Source organism: Haemaphysalis longicornis, unplaced genomic scaffold, assembly GCF_048455015.1.
Source record: "Haemaphysalis longicornis isolate Haplotype H1 unplaced genomic scaffold, Haemaphysalis longicornis Haplotype H1 scaffold_9, whole genome shotgun sequence".
Taxonomy (NCBI): Eukaryota; Metazoa; Arthropoda; class Arachnida; order Ixodida; family Ixodidae; genus Haemaphysalis; species Haemaphysalis longicornis.
Window position 1 is genome coordinate 166,525,545 of NW_027526460.1, and position 15,489 is coordinate 166,541,033.

Genomic DNA, 15,489 nt, shown 5'->3' on the forward strand with positions numbered 1-15,489 from the left:
GTTAGGAGCGAACTATTCAGTTGGGCCTCCATCCAAACGTTTATAAAATGACTGGTGCTTAAGCTGCCTCGTCGCTTCTTTAAGATAGTCCGTTTTATTTAGCACTACTACTCCGCCACCCTTATCCGCAAGGTTAAGGACTATGATGTCTCGGGACTCTAGTTTCTTTGCGCAGGTGTCCGTTTCATATATATAAATATATATATAAATATATATATATATATATATATATATATATATATATATATATATATATATATATATATATATATATATATATATATATATATATATTGTGAGCGCGAATCTCAAATGTCCCGTCATCAGGCCATAGCTCAGTATTGTGACTGGCCAATACCGCTCGTCGAATAAACGTCGTCCTCCAAGTCTCCTAGCATTGCCTCTCATTATATATATATATATATATATATGTATATATATATATATATATATATATATATATATATATATATATATATATATATATATATATATATATATATATATATATTAATATATATATATATATACATATATATATCCGCCCGCTAATCCGCCCGCCTGGGTTCTTGAACTTCAACGTCGCCTTCTGCCATTTTGCGTTCCCCAGTGTCTGGATGACTACTTGTCGATTCTACGCGCCCGCTTTATGCGGCAGGTTGTTTCCGCTCCTTTGGAGTGAGATGCCCAGTACCCCTTCCTTATTTGTTTACTTTTCTTAATATTGCTGTGCGTGCTGTACGTTTCTTTACAGTTGTTTCTTGCTGTACTTCTTTCTTGTACACTTTTGAAATCATGTGTCCACGTGCTCACAGCGCTCCCTACGAGCCTACATATACCCTGTATTCGACCCTTGCACATCACTTGAAAAAGGCTGGACCCCTGCCGAAACGTCGTATTAAATGTTGTTTTTCATGGTGACTCCAATTTATTATATATATATATATATATATATATATATATATATATATATATATATATATATATATATATATATATACGTGAAACGTGTAACGGGAAAACGGGGGGAAAACGGGAAACGTGTCAGTCGACTTCTTTCACTATTTTTATACTGGCCCATCGAACCTCATGATCTCTCTCTCTATATATATATATACGATAGGGAAGTCAAACTGAAAAACATAACAACATTAATTCTAACGTTTCGACCGGGGACCGGTCTTTTTCAGATACAAATAGTGCAGATCAGTTGGGTTTAAATACATTGCAGTTGTGGGTGCAGCCAGCAGATGTATCAAGCAAAACGTAGGCTCTACGCGACACAGAAGTATGCGAGACCCAAGAACGCAAGGGGGGGAGGGAAGCGTTGAAGTAGTGCCGGGGAACAGAGGAAAAAGGGGGGCGTAATCAAGGCAGGCGAGGCTATAGGATAAGAGGAAGACGCTGCATGGCACTGAAGTCACCACGGGAAAGCGGGAGGGGTGCGGTTCTCGCAACCCTCTCGCTAACGCCCCCCTCTCCTGTCTCAATCGCCCTCTTCCTTCCTTCCTCCTCCTTTTTTTTGTGTGTGTGTGAGTGTGTGAACGCTTGCACTAGGCGTCCGTAATTAACTCTGGTCTCTCCCACCCTTTTCTCCTAACCAGAGCATTTCAAGTTAAGAAACGAGCAGGAAACGAGCCCCTCCTTAGTCCCTCACTTTCTTGCTTTCCATGCTTGCTTCAGTGCCATGCAGCGTCTTCTTCTTATCCTATAGCATCGCCCGGCTTGATTACGCCCCCCTTTCCCCTCTGTTCCCCGGCACTACTTCAACGCTTCCCCCCCCCCCTTGCGTTCTCGGGCCTCGCATACTTCTGTGTCGCGTAGAGCCTACGTTTTGCTTGATACATCTGCTTGCTCCGCCCACAACTGAAATGTCATCATCATCAGCCTATCTACGCCCACTGCAGGGCAAAGGCCTCTCCCATTATTCTCCAATTACCTCGGTCCTGTGCCAACTGTGACCAGTTTATCCCAGCAAACTTCTTAATCTCATCTGCCCATATAACTTGCTGCCGCCCCCTGCAGAGCTTGCCTTCTCTAGGGATCCACTCTGTTACCCTTAAAGGGGCCATGAAGAGAAAACAAAAGTTTGTTTTATTCGAAAGATTAGGTGTTTCATAGTACCCCAAGCGCTTTCCCGGAAGCAAATGATGCTTTATTCACTGAGAAATAAGGCAATTTAAGCCAGAATTTTAAATCTCCCGCTAAAATTGCACATTTGGCGACGTGAACAATGGCGTCATACGAGCCGGTCCATGAAACAGATACTTAGTATGTCGACTCCATATAGCACCCACATGCGGGAGTCAGACAGGAACCGAAACTCGTGCCGAAACCGAGACGGCGGCCATTTTAAAAATACTAGTAAAACCTAATGCACCCGCAGCTCTTGTCATGGAATCGCCTGATCCGGAGAACAAAACTCTCGCCGAGGAGCTAGGCCTTCCATTTGACAACCTCACACCACTTGAACGCTCAATGCTTTTAAGTGCACGAGCGGCAGGAGTCGTGGGATACGCGGTGGACGGGAAAGCGACCATTCCGCGATAGCCACAACAGACGAACGCCCTGACGTCGGCACCGCTGCGTCGTCAGCCCCTTCGCGACGGACGAATACAGACTGGTACGTATGTGCCGTATTTTTATTGCGGTTAATAATAGTTCAATTTGAGTAGCAGTATCGCTTATGTCAGTTGGCCGGTGTCGTGTATGGAAAGCCGTTCGCGCAAGCTCTCTGCTTCGACCAGAAAGATACGAGCGTCAATGCGCGGTGTTTACGGCATTTTTTTCCCCCAAGGTCAGAGGTCGGCGAAGTCGGCGACGAGCGCCAGCATGTCCCAGGAGTGAGCTAAGGTAAGGGTCCCTGCCGTAATCACTTCCTCGGAAATGAAGCAAGCACACTCGTACTTCCTTTAGCTGTCTTTCTCTTCCGTTTGCAAAGTTCAGAAAATGTAGCCACTTGCTTCGCCGAGGTTGGTCGTTGGGCAGCACATGAAAGGAGATCTCCTCACCGGCGGGGATGTCGCAAAACGCAGCAACGAAATTTCATTGTAAAGTACTCGAACAAACTGCAGTTTTCGGTGGTTGTAAACTGGAAACGAGCTCGTAACGACAGCAGCAAGCCAACACCATTCGAAACTTCTGCGACGACTGGCACTATCTCGTCGCTTCTTGCGGTTCCTTACTCCCCTCGTTTCTATTTTTACCTTTGCTGGTTGGCGATATGACGGCCAACCTCCTGTGAAGGGATTACGATACGAAGCAAGGTCGCGGCCGTGCGTGCTGGGACGGTTCGTTGGCCCCTAAGAGCCTCGAACCCGAAAATTCGTCTGCGCGACGGTGAGATGCCGAGCTCGGCCGGCGGTAGTTTCGTACGCGTTACCGCACACGCTTGCGTGTTCGTTCGGAACTTCAACCGTTTACTCCACCGTTCTTTGTCATAAAAATAATGTGCAGTAGGCTTCACGGGCATTTAGCTCGCTATGCAAACTCTAAGCCCTGCCTAACATGCGTTTGCTTTTGCCGGCCTCCGCCAATCGCAGAGCATTCTCGAGTGACATCATAGGTTCTGTTGCGGAAAATGAGCTGGTGGGTCGCATGATCATTTCGTTTTTTCCTAATTCTGTAGCTTATTTGAGCGAAGTTTGCGTTATAAGTGGTGTCGTTATGGTTCTAACGAGGCAATCTTTCGAATGAACCAAACTTGTGTTTTCTCTTCATGGCTCCTTTAATGATGCCTTTCACTGCATTCTCACACGCTTTCCGTCATCTCCTATTTTCGTTTTAGGTGACTTTAACTTTTCGGATATAATCTGGGGTGATGGCAACACCAAGCCCTCGGCCCGACTGTCTGAAAGCTTGTTATTTCTTGACTTGTGCAATTAACTTAATTTAACTCAGATGGTAAAACAACCCACGCGCGTCACCCCTTCTTCGTCGAACTTGTTAGATGTGGTACTTACAACTAACCCTTCCATGATATCATCCATGACTCATCTACCAGGACTAAGCGATCATTCTATTCTCAAGCACTAAACTAATTAGAGACTACAAAAACGCCGATTTCAATTCTGTGAACTCACAGCTTGGACTTTTTTGCGAGACCTATTTCAACTCTTTCACACTGAGAACGGTAGAAGAAAATTGGAAAATATTCAAAAATAAGGTACAAGAGCTAACCGACAGATTTATTCCGCTTAAAACAATTCGTTGTAGTTTCAGATCCCCTTGGTTCACGTCAGCAGTTAATAAGCTCCGCAATAAGTAAAAACGATTATGCCGTTCTGCCTTGTAATTTGACAACATCATAAGGTGGTCAGCTTATCACAAATCAGCGTCCGAGTACAAGCATGCGCTTAAGGAAGCAAAGCAAGCGTTCTTCTCTAACACCCTTCCTTCCTTGTTACGGACTAACCCTCGGAAATTTTGGAAAACTGTGAACGGACCCACAACGCAGAAGATCAAGCTACTTGATGAACAAGGTGGTGTAGTGCCAGAAAATGACTGTTGTGTTGTACTGCAAGACTACTTCACTCTTTCCTTTTCCAAGGACGTTTTATCAGTGGAATCTAACACCAGTGATAGTTCGTTGCCACCCATGGAACAGATAACATCGATTGGGTTGGCATTTGGAAATTAATTGAGAACCTTAAACCCACTTCGCCTGGCATCGATGGAATTACATCGCAATTTTTAAAATGCACTGCAACATACTCGTCAGTAATCTTGTCTTCAATTTTTTCGCAGTCTCTGGAATGCTCTGTAATGCCATCTGACTGGAAGGCGGGGAGGGTGGTACCAGTGCGCAAGCAGAGCAATCCAAGTCAGCTACCCCACTACAGGCCGATCACCCTCACAAGTATTTCATGCAAACTGCTTGAACATGTTATTTACTCCAGTTTAATTACATTCCTTGAATCTGACAATTTTTTTTATAAGGATCAGCATGGTTTTAGGAAAAACTACTCTTGCGAAACACAACTCTTGCAGTTTACTAACGACCTATTTTCGGCCATTGATCGGGGTTCCTATATTGACTGCGTTTTTCTAGATTTCAGAAAAGCTTTTGACACAGTCTCTCATCGCTTACTGCTCTTAAAACTAAGAAAAAGTAACATTGATACCCAAATTCTTAAATGGATTTAGTGTTTTCTAACCAACCGTACCCAATTGGTTAGAGCTAATGAGTGCGACTCACCCACTTCCGTGGTAACTCCTGGTGTACCACAAGGTTCTGTGTTGGGCCCACTACTTTTCCTTATATATATATATATATATATATATATATATATATTAACGACCTTCCTAATCATATTTGTTCCTCAATTCGGCTTTTTGCAGACGATTTTGTTATCTCTGGACAAAGTTTCAGCACGGTGTTTTGACTGGTCCATGCAGCTTAACCTTTTAAACTAATGCAAGTTTCTCTAAGTCGCCACCCCCCCTTCTCTTTATCCATATGTAATTAGCAATACTCCGTTTACAAAAGTTAACACCTACAAATACTTTGGCATTCACATCATTATCAACCTTTCTTGGCAAGCGCACGTAGATTATGTAACTAACAATGCTAATCGCATGCTTGGCTACTTACGTCGTAACTTTCCCTTAGCCCCTGTTTCCTTAAAATTACTGCTTTTTAAAACACTAGTTAGGTCTAAACTCGAATATGCATCCGCTATCTGAGATTAACACTTATTATCGCTCTCCTCATCGCTTGAATCAATCCAGAACCGTGCCTCTCGTTTCATTGTTTCCAACTACTCTCGGGCAGCTAGCGTCTCATCAATGAAAGCAAACCTTAACCTCCCCCTTTTAACAACTCGCAGGAAAATTGCACGTTTAAGCTTTTTTCACCAAATATTCTGCACTAACCCAGATATTAAAACAGACATTGTTTCACCTCCATCTTACATTTCCCCACGCTTTCACCACAGATTGAAAGTTGCAGTCCCCAATTGCCGGACGAATTTACGTTTCAATTCGTTCTTACCGAAGACAGCATCGGACTGGAACAGCCTCCCCGCCTCTATTGCCAGCAACCCTGATCCTGTTTCCTATAAGACGGCCATAACTTGCATTGTATAAACCTTCCCACTCCTCTCTGTAACGCCTTTCGGGGCTTTGAGAGTATTGAAATAAATAAATAAATAAATAAATAAATAAATAAATAAATAAATAAATAAATAAATAAATAAATACCCGCACAGTGGTGCCGCGTTGCAGGTGATGGGCGGTTGACATGTGCACAAATAATAACCAACCAGCTCAATCTTTCGCCTTAACTGTATAGCTGGAGATAACCTAGCTAAGACGGCGTCATCTGTGAAGCAAAATAAGCAGCGTCGATTTGTCTGCTTTTTTTTCTTTGTGGTGACTGTCCGCCGAACATTTACAAACACGTTGAGCAACAAAAGATACACACGCCTGATCACCCAAGCAAACCATTTCAGTTTCAGCCACACCCAGAGGGCATACAAATGCAGCCCTTCCTCTGTGCGCCTTGCGAGAGACGAGAAGGGACGTACCGCTGGAGCCTCCGGGCGTCCTGCGGAGGTCGTACGGGTTGCGAGTGCGTCCGTGCAGCTTGTTGCTCGACTCCCACCACATGGCCATCTCGGACACGTTGGTCACGGCCAGGGGAATGGCGCCGGCCGACCGGAGCGCCGCCACCGCGTCCGAGTCGCGCTCGGCCACGGCGCCGCGACGACTGCACAGGCCGGCGTCGAGGGCCATGCCTGCAGCGACAGGGGGCCTTCAGTGTGCGCGCTCAAGGGCGGCCCCGAACGGCCGACGCAGCTGCTGAACTCTGTGCACGCCGGCCCGACCGGGACAAGCAGGCTTTCAGAATGAGGGAAGAGCGTATACGTATTCGTTCTTCCCTCATTCTACGTGCCACTTCTCCCGCACCGCGCGTGCCACTTCTCCCGCACCACGTTTTCTGCCAGAGCAGCGACGTCTACTCTGCGGCTACCACATGCCCGAGAACGTAATTACTACGAAGAAAAACAGCGCAAAAGACAGGCCACTGTAAAGAACCACAAACCAGAGGCGCTGTTCTTTACTGGGCATTTACTGTGTCCGGTCTTTAGCGCTGTTTTTCTTCGTAGTGTAATGTACCAACTGGCCCGCCAACAAACCCCTCTGCAACTGAATTACACTGAAGTCAAAGGGAGAGACGACCTAGTCGGTGAACATGCATCATTGCAATTTAAGTGGGACAAAAAGAGGATTAACACCGGTGCTTACTAATAATTCAAAAGTTTATTTTCAAAGGACGCATATTTATACTCTTTCAGAGCACAACTAACACACTCTTGTGTCCGCTGCACATTCGTGTAGGTACAAAGACCAAAAAAATATCCCGGCCCCTTATCTATCCCCCTTTTTGAAAAAGCCACACTTCGTTCTTGCAGATCCCAACGCCTTGTCTGAATGTGGAACGCATAAACTGCCAGCATACAGCATGCTTAACGGGACACCGAAGAGAGCTCATTATTTCGTCATCATGTACGACGCTGTCCGCCTTTTGGACCGCTCCTGACATGCCCGATGTACAGCCTTTTGGGCTGTCAATTGGGCAAGTTAGGAGCGGGCGTGCCCAAAAGGCGCTGTGTCCCCCCTTTGTTGAGTCCATCGTGTTTTAGCTGTTTGCATTTTGCCAGAAACGCATTTTAGTTCAAAAGAGCGGCTTTGCTTGCAGAATCCTTTCAGGTTTCGTGACGTAGGCTTTGACGACACAGTCTGGGTGCGGGAAGGAACGATATGGCGCTAATAAGCATCAAACAAAAGAATACAATTCGAAGACTGCGATAGCATCAAACTGCCTTGAAAACCACTGCGATTCTACTGGTCACAGGGGACAATCAGTGAGGCCCCCTTTGTATGTTTGCTTTGCAAGTTTACAAATGAGCGAACGCGCCAAATTAGTGCTAGGCAGTGAAACACAAGGTTGAGGGTCTCGGCTTACACACTATAGCCACAAACAATGGCTCGAGGAGTTCGCTTCAGGGTCCCTTCAAAGGAACAAGTCGCCCTCCGCAGCACTGGGATGGCGACCCGCGGCCCCAATCGCTGGTCCGCCGTGACTTGGACGGAGAGCAATGAATCGCTGCTTGAACTCTTCTTCGGCCCCATTTCGGGCCTTGCTACAAACTCGGTAGGTAGAGAACTTCACGTAACGTGGAGACGAGGCAAAACGGCTGGCGGTGAAAACGAAATTTAGGAAATCGTGCCTTAGATGGGAATCCAACTGAGTGCGCACTGAGACGAGGCTTGAGGTAAGCTTCGGAGCAGCTCCTACTGTGTATCTATCTGTCAGCAAGCCTCAGGCTGAAGTTGAGACTAGTTGGAGCTGGTGGTTAGGCGGCGAAGCCTAACCACCACATGATGAATGAATATGACTGCAATTTCACCCCGCTGCGATCAGCGCTCGCCGCAAACCTCCACCGAAACTCACGAATACCCTAGAGTGCAAGAAACCGCGTCTCAGTCGACCAAGTATTCGCCAAGCACGCCCGAAAACCTACCGAAGCCGTTTTATTAAGGCAGCCGTCGTGAAACTTGATGGTATCACGGTGACCAGTGTGACCTTTCTGCTAAATCTGACGGGATTTGGAGTTTTTGACCTGGCTGCTACGACGCTTGTCTCACTCACAACTCCTGCGTCGAGAGGGTTGGTAACGCTAAAGTGCGAGTGGAGTTCTTGCGCCTCAGGGGGCAACGAGGTGACTTTACGAAGAACCTGCCTTTGCAGGTAGCTGATGAGTTCTTCACTGGGCAACAGCAGTGCAGTGTGTCCGCTGCACTGCGACAGCGATCCACTGAGTCGCTCTCGCGTTTTCCTCGGCTACAGCGGGATGACTGCGCCCATGCGAGGAGCAGCCGTTGGCGGCACGTCCGGGTGGATCCACCTCCATGAATGAGTGCCCGTCACATGGTGGCCCTGCTGCAATTTCCTTGAAAGCGCAGTCGGCTTCCTCTCCCCGGGTGACGCCGGCCGTTGTATCACCAACCCGCATCGCAGTTTTCCGCAGTTGCACAGGACGCCCAAACCGGCGCGACCCCTTAAACGCACAAGCCCCGACCAGCTGCCGAAAGGAGCCGTTTCCTTCGTCAGCGGCGGATGACGGCAGGGGACGGGCCACGTTAGGAGACATCGCTGGCTGCTGGGATCACTCAGCGGTAGCTACGAAACCCTGAGTATCCAATCAGTGCTTGCGGCCTTTTGTGCCGCAGTTCAGTCATACAGCACGTAAATTAACGATTGACTTGTCCTGTTCGAGGGGCGGATGGGTGCTGCTGCATTCTGTGCATAACGTTTTGTACTGCTGATAGCGCAAGAAACCTCAAAATTCATAGATGAAATGAAAGTTGAACTGAGCAAACTGAAAGACGCACTTCAGCTAGAATTCAAAAGCTTCAAACAATCCCTCGAACGTGATTTCAGACTAGCAGCGAGAGATTTTAATCGCCGTGTCACTAGAGAGACAAGGGTTTCTGTACTTTTGGGGCATAAGATGTGAGCGTGCAAGGTTGCGCGTGCGTGATGCTGGTCAGCTTAATCAAGGAGGAGTCAGTGTTAGTGTATCGAAATATTAACGTAATAGCGTTACGATGACCATTTCTCGATTTAGCCGTGCCCGTTAGCCATACCTCGGCAAAGTTGGCGCGGCTCACTCAAACTCACTCACAATTTTTTTTTCGAATCACCACTCACTCAAACTCAGACTCAATGCTGAGCAGAACATCTGCGCTCACTCAAAATCAAACTCACATTGAGCGCAAAACTCAGAACTCACTCGGACTCACAACTCAAAATGTACTCAAACTCAAAATGGACCGCAAACTCATTAGTACTCATAACTCAAAATGGACTCAAAACTCAATATGTACTCAAACTCAAAATATACTCAAACTCAAAATGTACTCAGAACTCAAATGGACTCAAACTCAAAATGTACTCAGAACTCAAAATGGACTCAAACTCAAAATGAACTCAGAACTCAAAATGTACTCATAACTCAAAATGGACTCAAACTCAAAATGTACTCAGAACTCAAAATGGACTTAAACTCAAAATGCACTCAGAACTCAAAATGAACTCAAACTGAAAATGTACTCAAACTCAAAATGTACTCAAACTCAAAATGAACTCAAAACTCAAAATGAACTCAGAACTCGAAATGGGCCGAGAACTGAAAATGAATTCAGAACTGAAATGGCCTCACAACTCTTTCATGCTAGGAATTTACCGTGGCTCAGATGGACTCTGATTTCATTAGCATTCAGTGTTGTCAAATTCACGCGTGGTAAAAATATTACGAGTGCAAATTCGTGAGCTCAAACTCTTGCATTCGGCACAACATGACACCGTAGCTCCTGTGAGGTCGGAAACAATTTTTGTTGCAGATTTAATACAGCTATACCTGCTGCCCATGATCACTAGCACTGGTTGCAAGCAATTGTACGTATATATTGGATACCAAACTCTTGATGTAGGCTCCGTGTTCGTGTTTATGACAGAGGTGGTCCAGACTCGATGGTGTGCTGGGTCTCTGGGTCGAAACAAGCAAAATTGGGCGAGGGGATGTGCGCTCACTACTCCGTTCATTTATGTCGAAGCTGTTTAGGGTTACGGTTCCGTGCATTCTTGCTCTGCATCCTGAAAAAAAAACACCTGGCGTCAAAGCGAACTGTCCCCGCGAATCTCTGAAGCGCGAGGCGTTCATGGATATGCCTTTGCTTTTTTAATGCGTAGCATTCTTTGCCGAGTACCCCCCTCCCCTACCCCCACCAGGATCGTGTAACGCCCGGCATTTACACAAAAATGCAGATGTCACGGAAGTTCAACCTGTAATAATTAAAAAGTGTAAATGTAGATAATTGATCAAACTAAATGTTAAAAAACTGAAAAAATATCGAAAATGGCGAACCGTGTAACACGAGAGTCATGGATAGTCTACGCTTGGGATAAAATTCAGAGAGATGTGGCGCTAAAGAATGTGGGGTGTCAAATTGAGGGTCTCGAGGAGGGAAATCACTTGGGACAAACAGAAAACTGCCCCTTCGCTGAGGCACTTGTATTAGTTTTTATTAGCATTTGCTAGGTGGGATGAGCTCTCGTAGCTCGGCTCAACACCACGCTATCGTTGTAAGCAATTACCGCCACCGTACCCAGCTGTTAATTTCCAGCATGCACGCGTGTGCGAGTGCGCGTGTGTGTGTGCGAGTGCGAGTGCGTGTGCGAGTGCGCGCGTGCGAGTGCGCGTGCGTGTGCGCGTGCGAGTGCGCGTGCGTTTGCGTGTGTGCGCGTGCGAGTGCACGTACGTGTGCGCGTGCGTTTGCGTGAGTGCGCGTGCGTTTGCGTGTGGGTGCGTGCGTGTGCGTGTGCGTGCGTGCGTGTGCGTGTGTGCGTGCGTGCGTGTGCGCGTGCGCGCGTGTGCGTGTGTGCGTGTGCTTGCGTGCGTGCGCGCGTGTGCGTGCGTGTGTGTGTACGTGCGTGCGTACGTGCGTGTGTGCGTGCGTGTGTGTGTGTGTGTGTGTGTTGCGTCAGTCACCTGTTCTTTCATTGTGTTTGAGATGTAGTCGTTGGAGAACTGCAGAGCCCGAGTTAATTCTTTTCCTTTACGTTGTCATCATGTGCTAGTTTTGATATCTTGCGCTGATTTTTCATTGTAATAAAATGAGTTCGAACGCACACACAAACTGCGCTTGCTTATTTTTCTGAAGTGTTTTCCTTCTGTCGCAATTTCTGTTTATGTCTTGGTGGCTCTGTTGCTTCTCTATCTCCTACACTTTAGCAAGGAGTTAATGTCTCACATGTACTTGGCCAATTCTGGATTCGAGTGCACGTTGGTACACTGTGAGAAGGAAATTACGGACACGAAACGCGGCCGCAAAGCTTATTCATAAACAAATGTGAAATTCGCCTTTCTGATGAGCTCTGATGCCCCCTGTTACCTATGGTCGTCCACAATTTCCACAACACCATATGTGTCGAAGGATTTGCTTGTTTGTTGGGACACGGGGAAATGGAGGAAGTAACGTTTGAATGGCAGCTATTAGCTTTTTTGGTTTTTGGATCTGGGCCTTTTTTATGTGCGAATGCACTTCTTAAGCGAGCCTGAAGCGTCCGCCGCCGTCCGCATTCCGCCGCCGTCCGCATAGAAACAGCTGCGGGTGCGCGCGCTCCTCGTCTTCCTTAGCAACGGGGGGAGATGGGCGCGCGCTGCCTGGCCGCTGACATGGCACATACCCACGTGGGGGATTGGCCAGGAATCTCCTCGTATTCCTTGGCAACGGGGGGAGATAGGCGCGCGCTGCCAGGCCGCTGACATGGCACATACCCACGTGGGGGATTGGCCAAAGGAGTACTGACACGAAATTTCAAAGCTGAGATCCGCTCTACAACCAAGTACAACGACAACACAAATAGGTGTCTGTGCATGGCACATACCCACGTGGGGGATTGGCCAGGAATCGGGCGTGAGAAGGGCTAATGCACCCGCTTAAAGGAGTACTGACACGAAATTTCAAAGCTGAGATCCGCTCTAGCAATCAAGTACAACGACAACACAAATAGGTGTCTGTGAATAAATGCATCTCTCTTTCTTTGTAGTTGTGTGTGTGTGTGTGATCTCTCTTTCGCGAACATTACAGTTGTGTGCGTGTGTGTAATCTCTCGACTACTCATTAAGATCACGATATCCACCGTAATCGCGCAATCAACAACCGTGCATTCGCACTTACACACTCTCCCCCTCGGGGAAGTGCGAGGGAATTTTTTCTTTTTTGGGTCTGGTGATTTAAGTTCGAGAGCTTGGCATGGCTTTTGTTCTTACCCCATGCCATCCTGCCTCGATGATTCAGCAATTAGACGCCAATATTTTTATTACTATATACCGCATTGATGGACATCTCTGGACAAGCCCTCGCATGTATATAGCACAACTGCCTTACGGGTTGGCAGGGAATTTTGGTTAAACCCTACCCAGCAATTAAAGATGATGATGATGATGATGGTTGTATGTTTATGGCGCCAAAACAATAGTCATATATGAGGGGTGAAACCTTAAACACTAAGTAAATTCAGCAAAAACAAAAGTACAATCACAAAACGAGAATGAGCATGGCTGGTGTATAGGGCCAGTTTTGATTATGCATGATAAGGAATGAGGTTTAAAAACTTAATGTCTGACAAATACTCAAAGACACGTTTCACAGAAACCATGGCATCGTCACCAAGAAACAGCGATGGATGTAGGGGGATATGTTGTCTGTAGAGTTCTCTGAAGTGTTTGTGTAGTGTTGTGTGAAGTGCCTTGCATGTTATTAGTATGTGTACTACGGATAGGGCCTCTCCGCACCTGCTGCACTGGGGCCTAGGAGATCCCGTCAGCAGATACGAGTGAGTTGGATGCGTGTGCCCTATCCGTAGCCTAGCCAAGGCTACTTCCGTGTGTCTGTTGTGTGAGTCAGATGTGCACCTTCCCAAGTGTGGCTTTATTACATGTAGTTTGTTGTCTGTCTGTTCGTCCGAGTGTGTTTGCCATGTTCTGCGCAGGTGTTGTCTTATGTGTGGCTTGAGGTCTGTGTAGGGTATCGTTGTAATGTCTACAGTGTTCCTGAGTGCAGCAGCAGTGGCCCTCTCGTCTGCCAACTCATTCCCAGCGATCCCTGCGTGTCCTGGGACCCAGCAGAGGACCAGCTCATTCATGTTTTTGTGTATACACGGACATGATAGAGTTGAATACAAGATTAACTTTGTGGTTTTTGGGGGGCTTGTGCGATGACAGTGCGCGAACAACACTAAAATATTCTGTATAGATGATGGAATTGGGAATTTGAGTTTCAAGAATGTGTCGTACAATCAGTAAAATTCCATACGCTTCTGCTGAAAAAAATGTTGTGTGCACGCTCATGGTTCTGGCTGCATTGAAATTTGGACCATGAGCAGCGCACGATACCATAGTGGATGTTTTAGAAGCGTCACTATAAAATTCTGCACATGTGTATTTAAACTGCAAAGACAGAAAGTGCTGCAGTATTGCAGCTCGAGGTACACGATTTTTGTCAGGTCTCATAAAAGAAAGGTCGCACGACACAGGGCGAACTTGCCAAGGCGGTAAACTGTTAGAAAAGGATGACCTGTACACATCTAAAAACAAAGCACTGAGATCCGAGGCTCGCTCTCTCACTCTAAGTGAAAAGGGCAGAGGAACGGATGGGCGATTTAGAAAGAGCAAAGATGTTGATGTATCGTTAAAGACAGGATAAAAGGAATGATTATTCAGCGACGAAATTTTAAAAGCATAAAGCAAGTCCATGTACGTTCGTTGGTTCTCAAGGCTCCACTTATCACACTCGACATAAACACTCCCGGCAGGGCTAGTGCGAAAAGCACCCGAAGCAAGACGAAGGCCCAAGTGCAGCACTGGGTCCAGAATTCGCAAGGCTGTCTTAGTCGCCGACCCATATACCACACTGCCATAGTCTAAACGAGACCCAACCAACGCAGTATACAAGCGAAGCAGGGGTTCTTTGTCGGAACCGTAGGATTGGTCGGAGAGAACCTTAAGCATATTCATTGTTTTGAGACATTTATTTTTAAGTTCCATGATGTGGGGAATGAACGTGAGTTTGTGATCAAACACAACACCTAAGAACTTGTGCTCCTTGTTCACAGGAAGCGACACGCCATTAAGATGAATGTCTGGGTCCGGATGGACCTCGCGCTTCCTGGAGAACACAACGCAGGACCTTTTTACAGGATTCAATTTAAAACCATTCTTGTCTGCCCAGCCGGCAAGTTTCTTGACACCAAGCTGGACTTGACGTTCGCAGATTGACATATTGCATGATTTATAAGATATCTGGACGTCATCTACATACATGGAATAAGAGATTGTAGGTGGCAGTGCTTACCAAGAGAGTTCATTTTTACTATGAAGAGAGTGCAGCTCAACACGCCACCTTGTGGCACACCATTTTCTTGCACGGGAACCTTTGAGAGTGCACCACCCACTCTTACTCGGAACGTTCTGTCTGACAAGTAACTGACAAGAGCGTTCAACTTGTTACCCGAAACACCGAATGACTTGAGGTCCCTAAGGATCCCATAACGCCAAGCGGTGTCGTATGCCTTCTCAAGGTCGAAAAACACAGTTAAACAATACTGCTTGTGGCGAAGGCATCTTTGATGTACGAGTCAAGAGCTAACAGTTGATCGTTCGTCGATCGCCCCACCCTGAAGCCTGCCTGGCAGCTCTCGAGAAGACCGTTGTACTCATGGAAGTACACTAGCCTGCGATTTATCATCTTCTCGAAGAGCTTGCACAGGCAGCTCGTCAGGGCAATAGGACAGTAACTTGAGGGGGATGACGGGTCCTTTCCCTCCTTCAGGAAAGCTACAACTATAGCCTCCTCCCAAGAGTTTGGAATGTGCCCCGAAAGCCATATCTTGTTATATAGGTGTAAGAGTGTTAGAAG

At 46.8% G+C, this 15,489-nt stretch overlaps 1 protein-coding gene across 1 annotated transcript in view; it reads right to left on the reverse strand.

Moving 5' to 3' along the window:
- The window catches only part of LOC144152040 (fatty-acid amide hydrolase 2-A-like), a 173,976-nt gene that overhangs the window by 22,311 nt on the left and 136,176 nt on the right, over positions 1–15,489 (reverse strand). Inside the window, exon 4 of the mRNA XM_077683230.1 lies at positions 6,528–6,737. Coding sequence (XP_077539356.1) covers positions 6,528–6,737 — 210 coding nt within the window. The remainder of the gene's footprint in view (positions 1–6,527; positions 6,738–15,489) is intronic.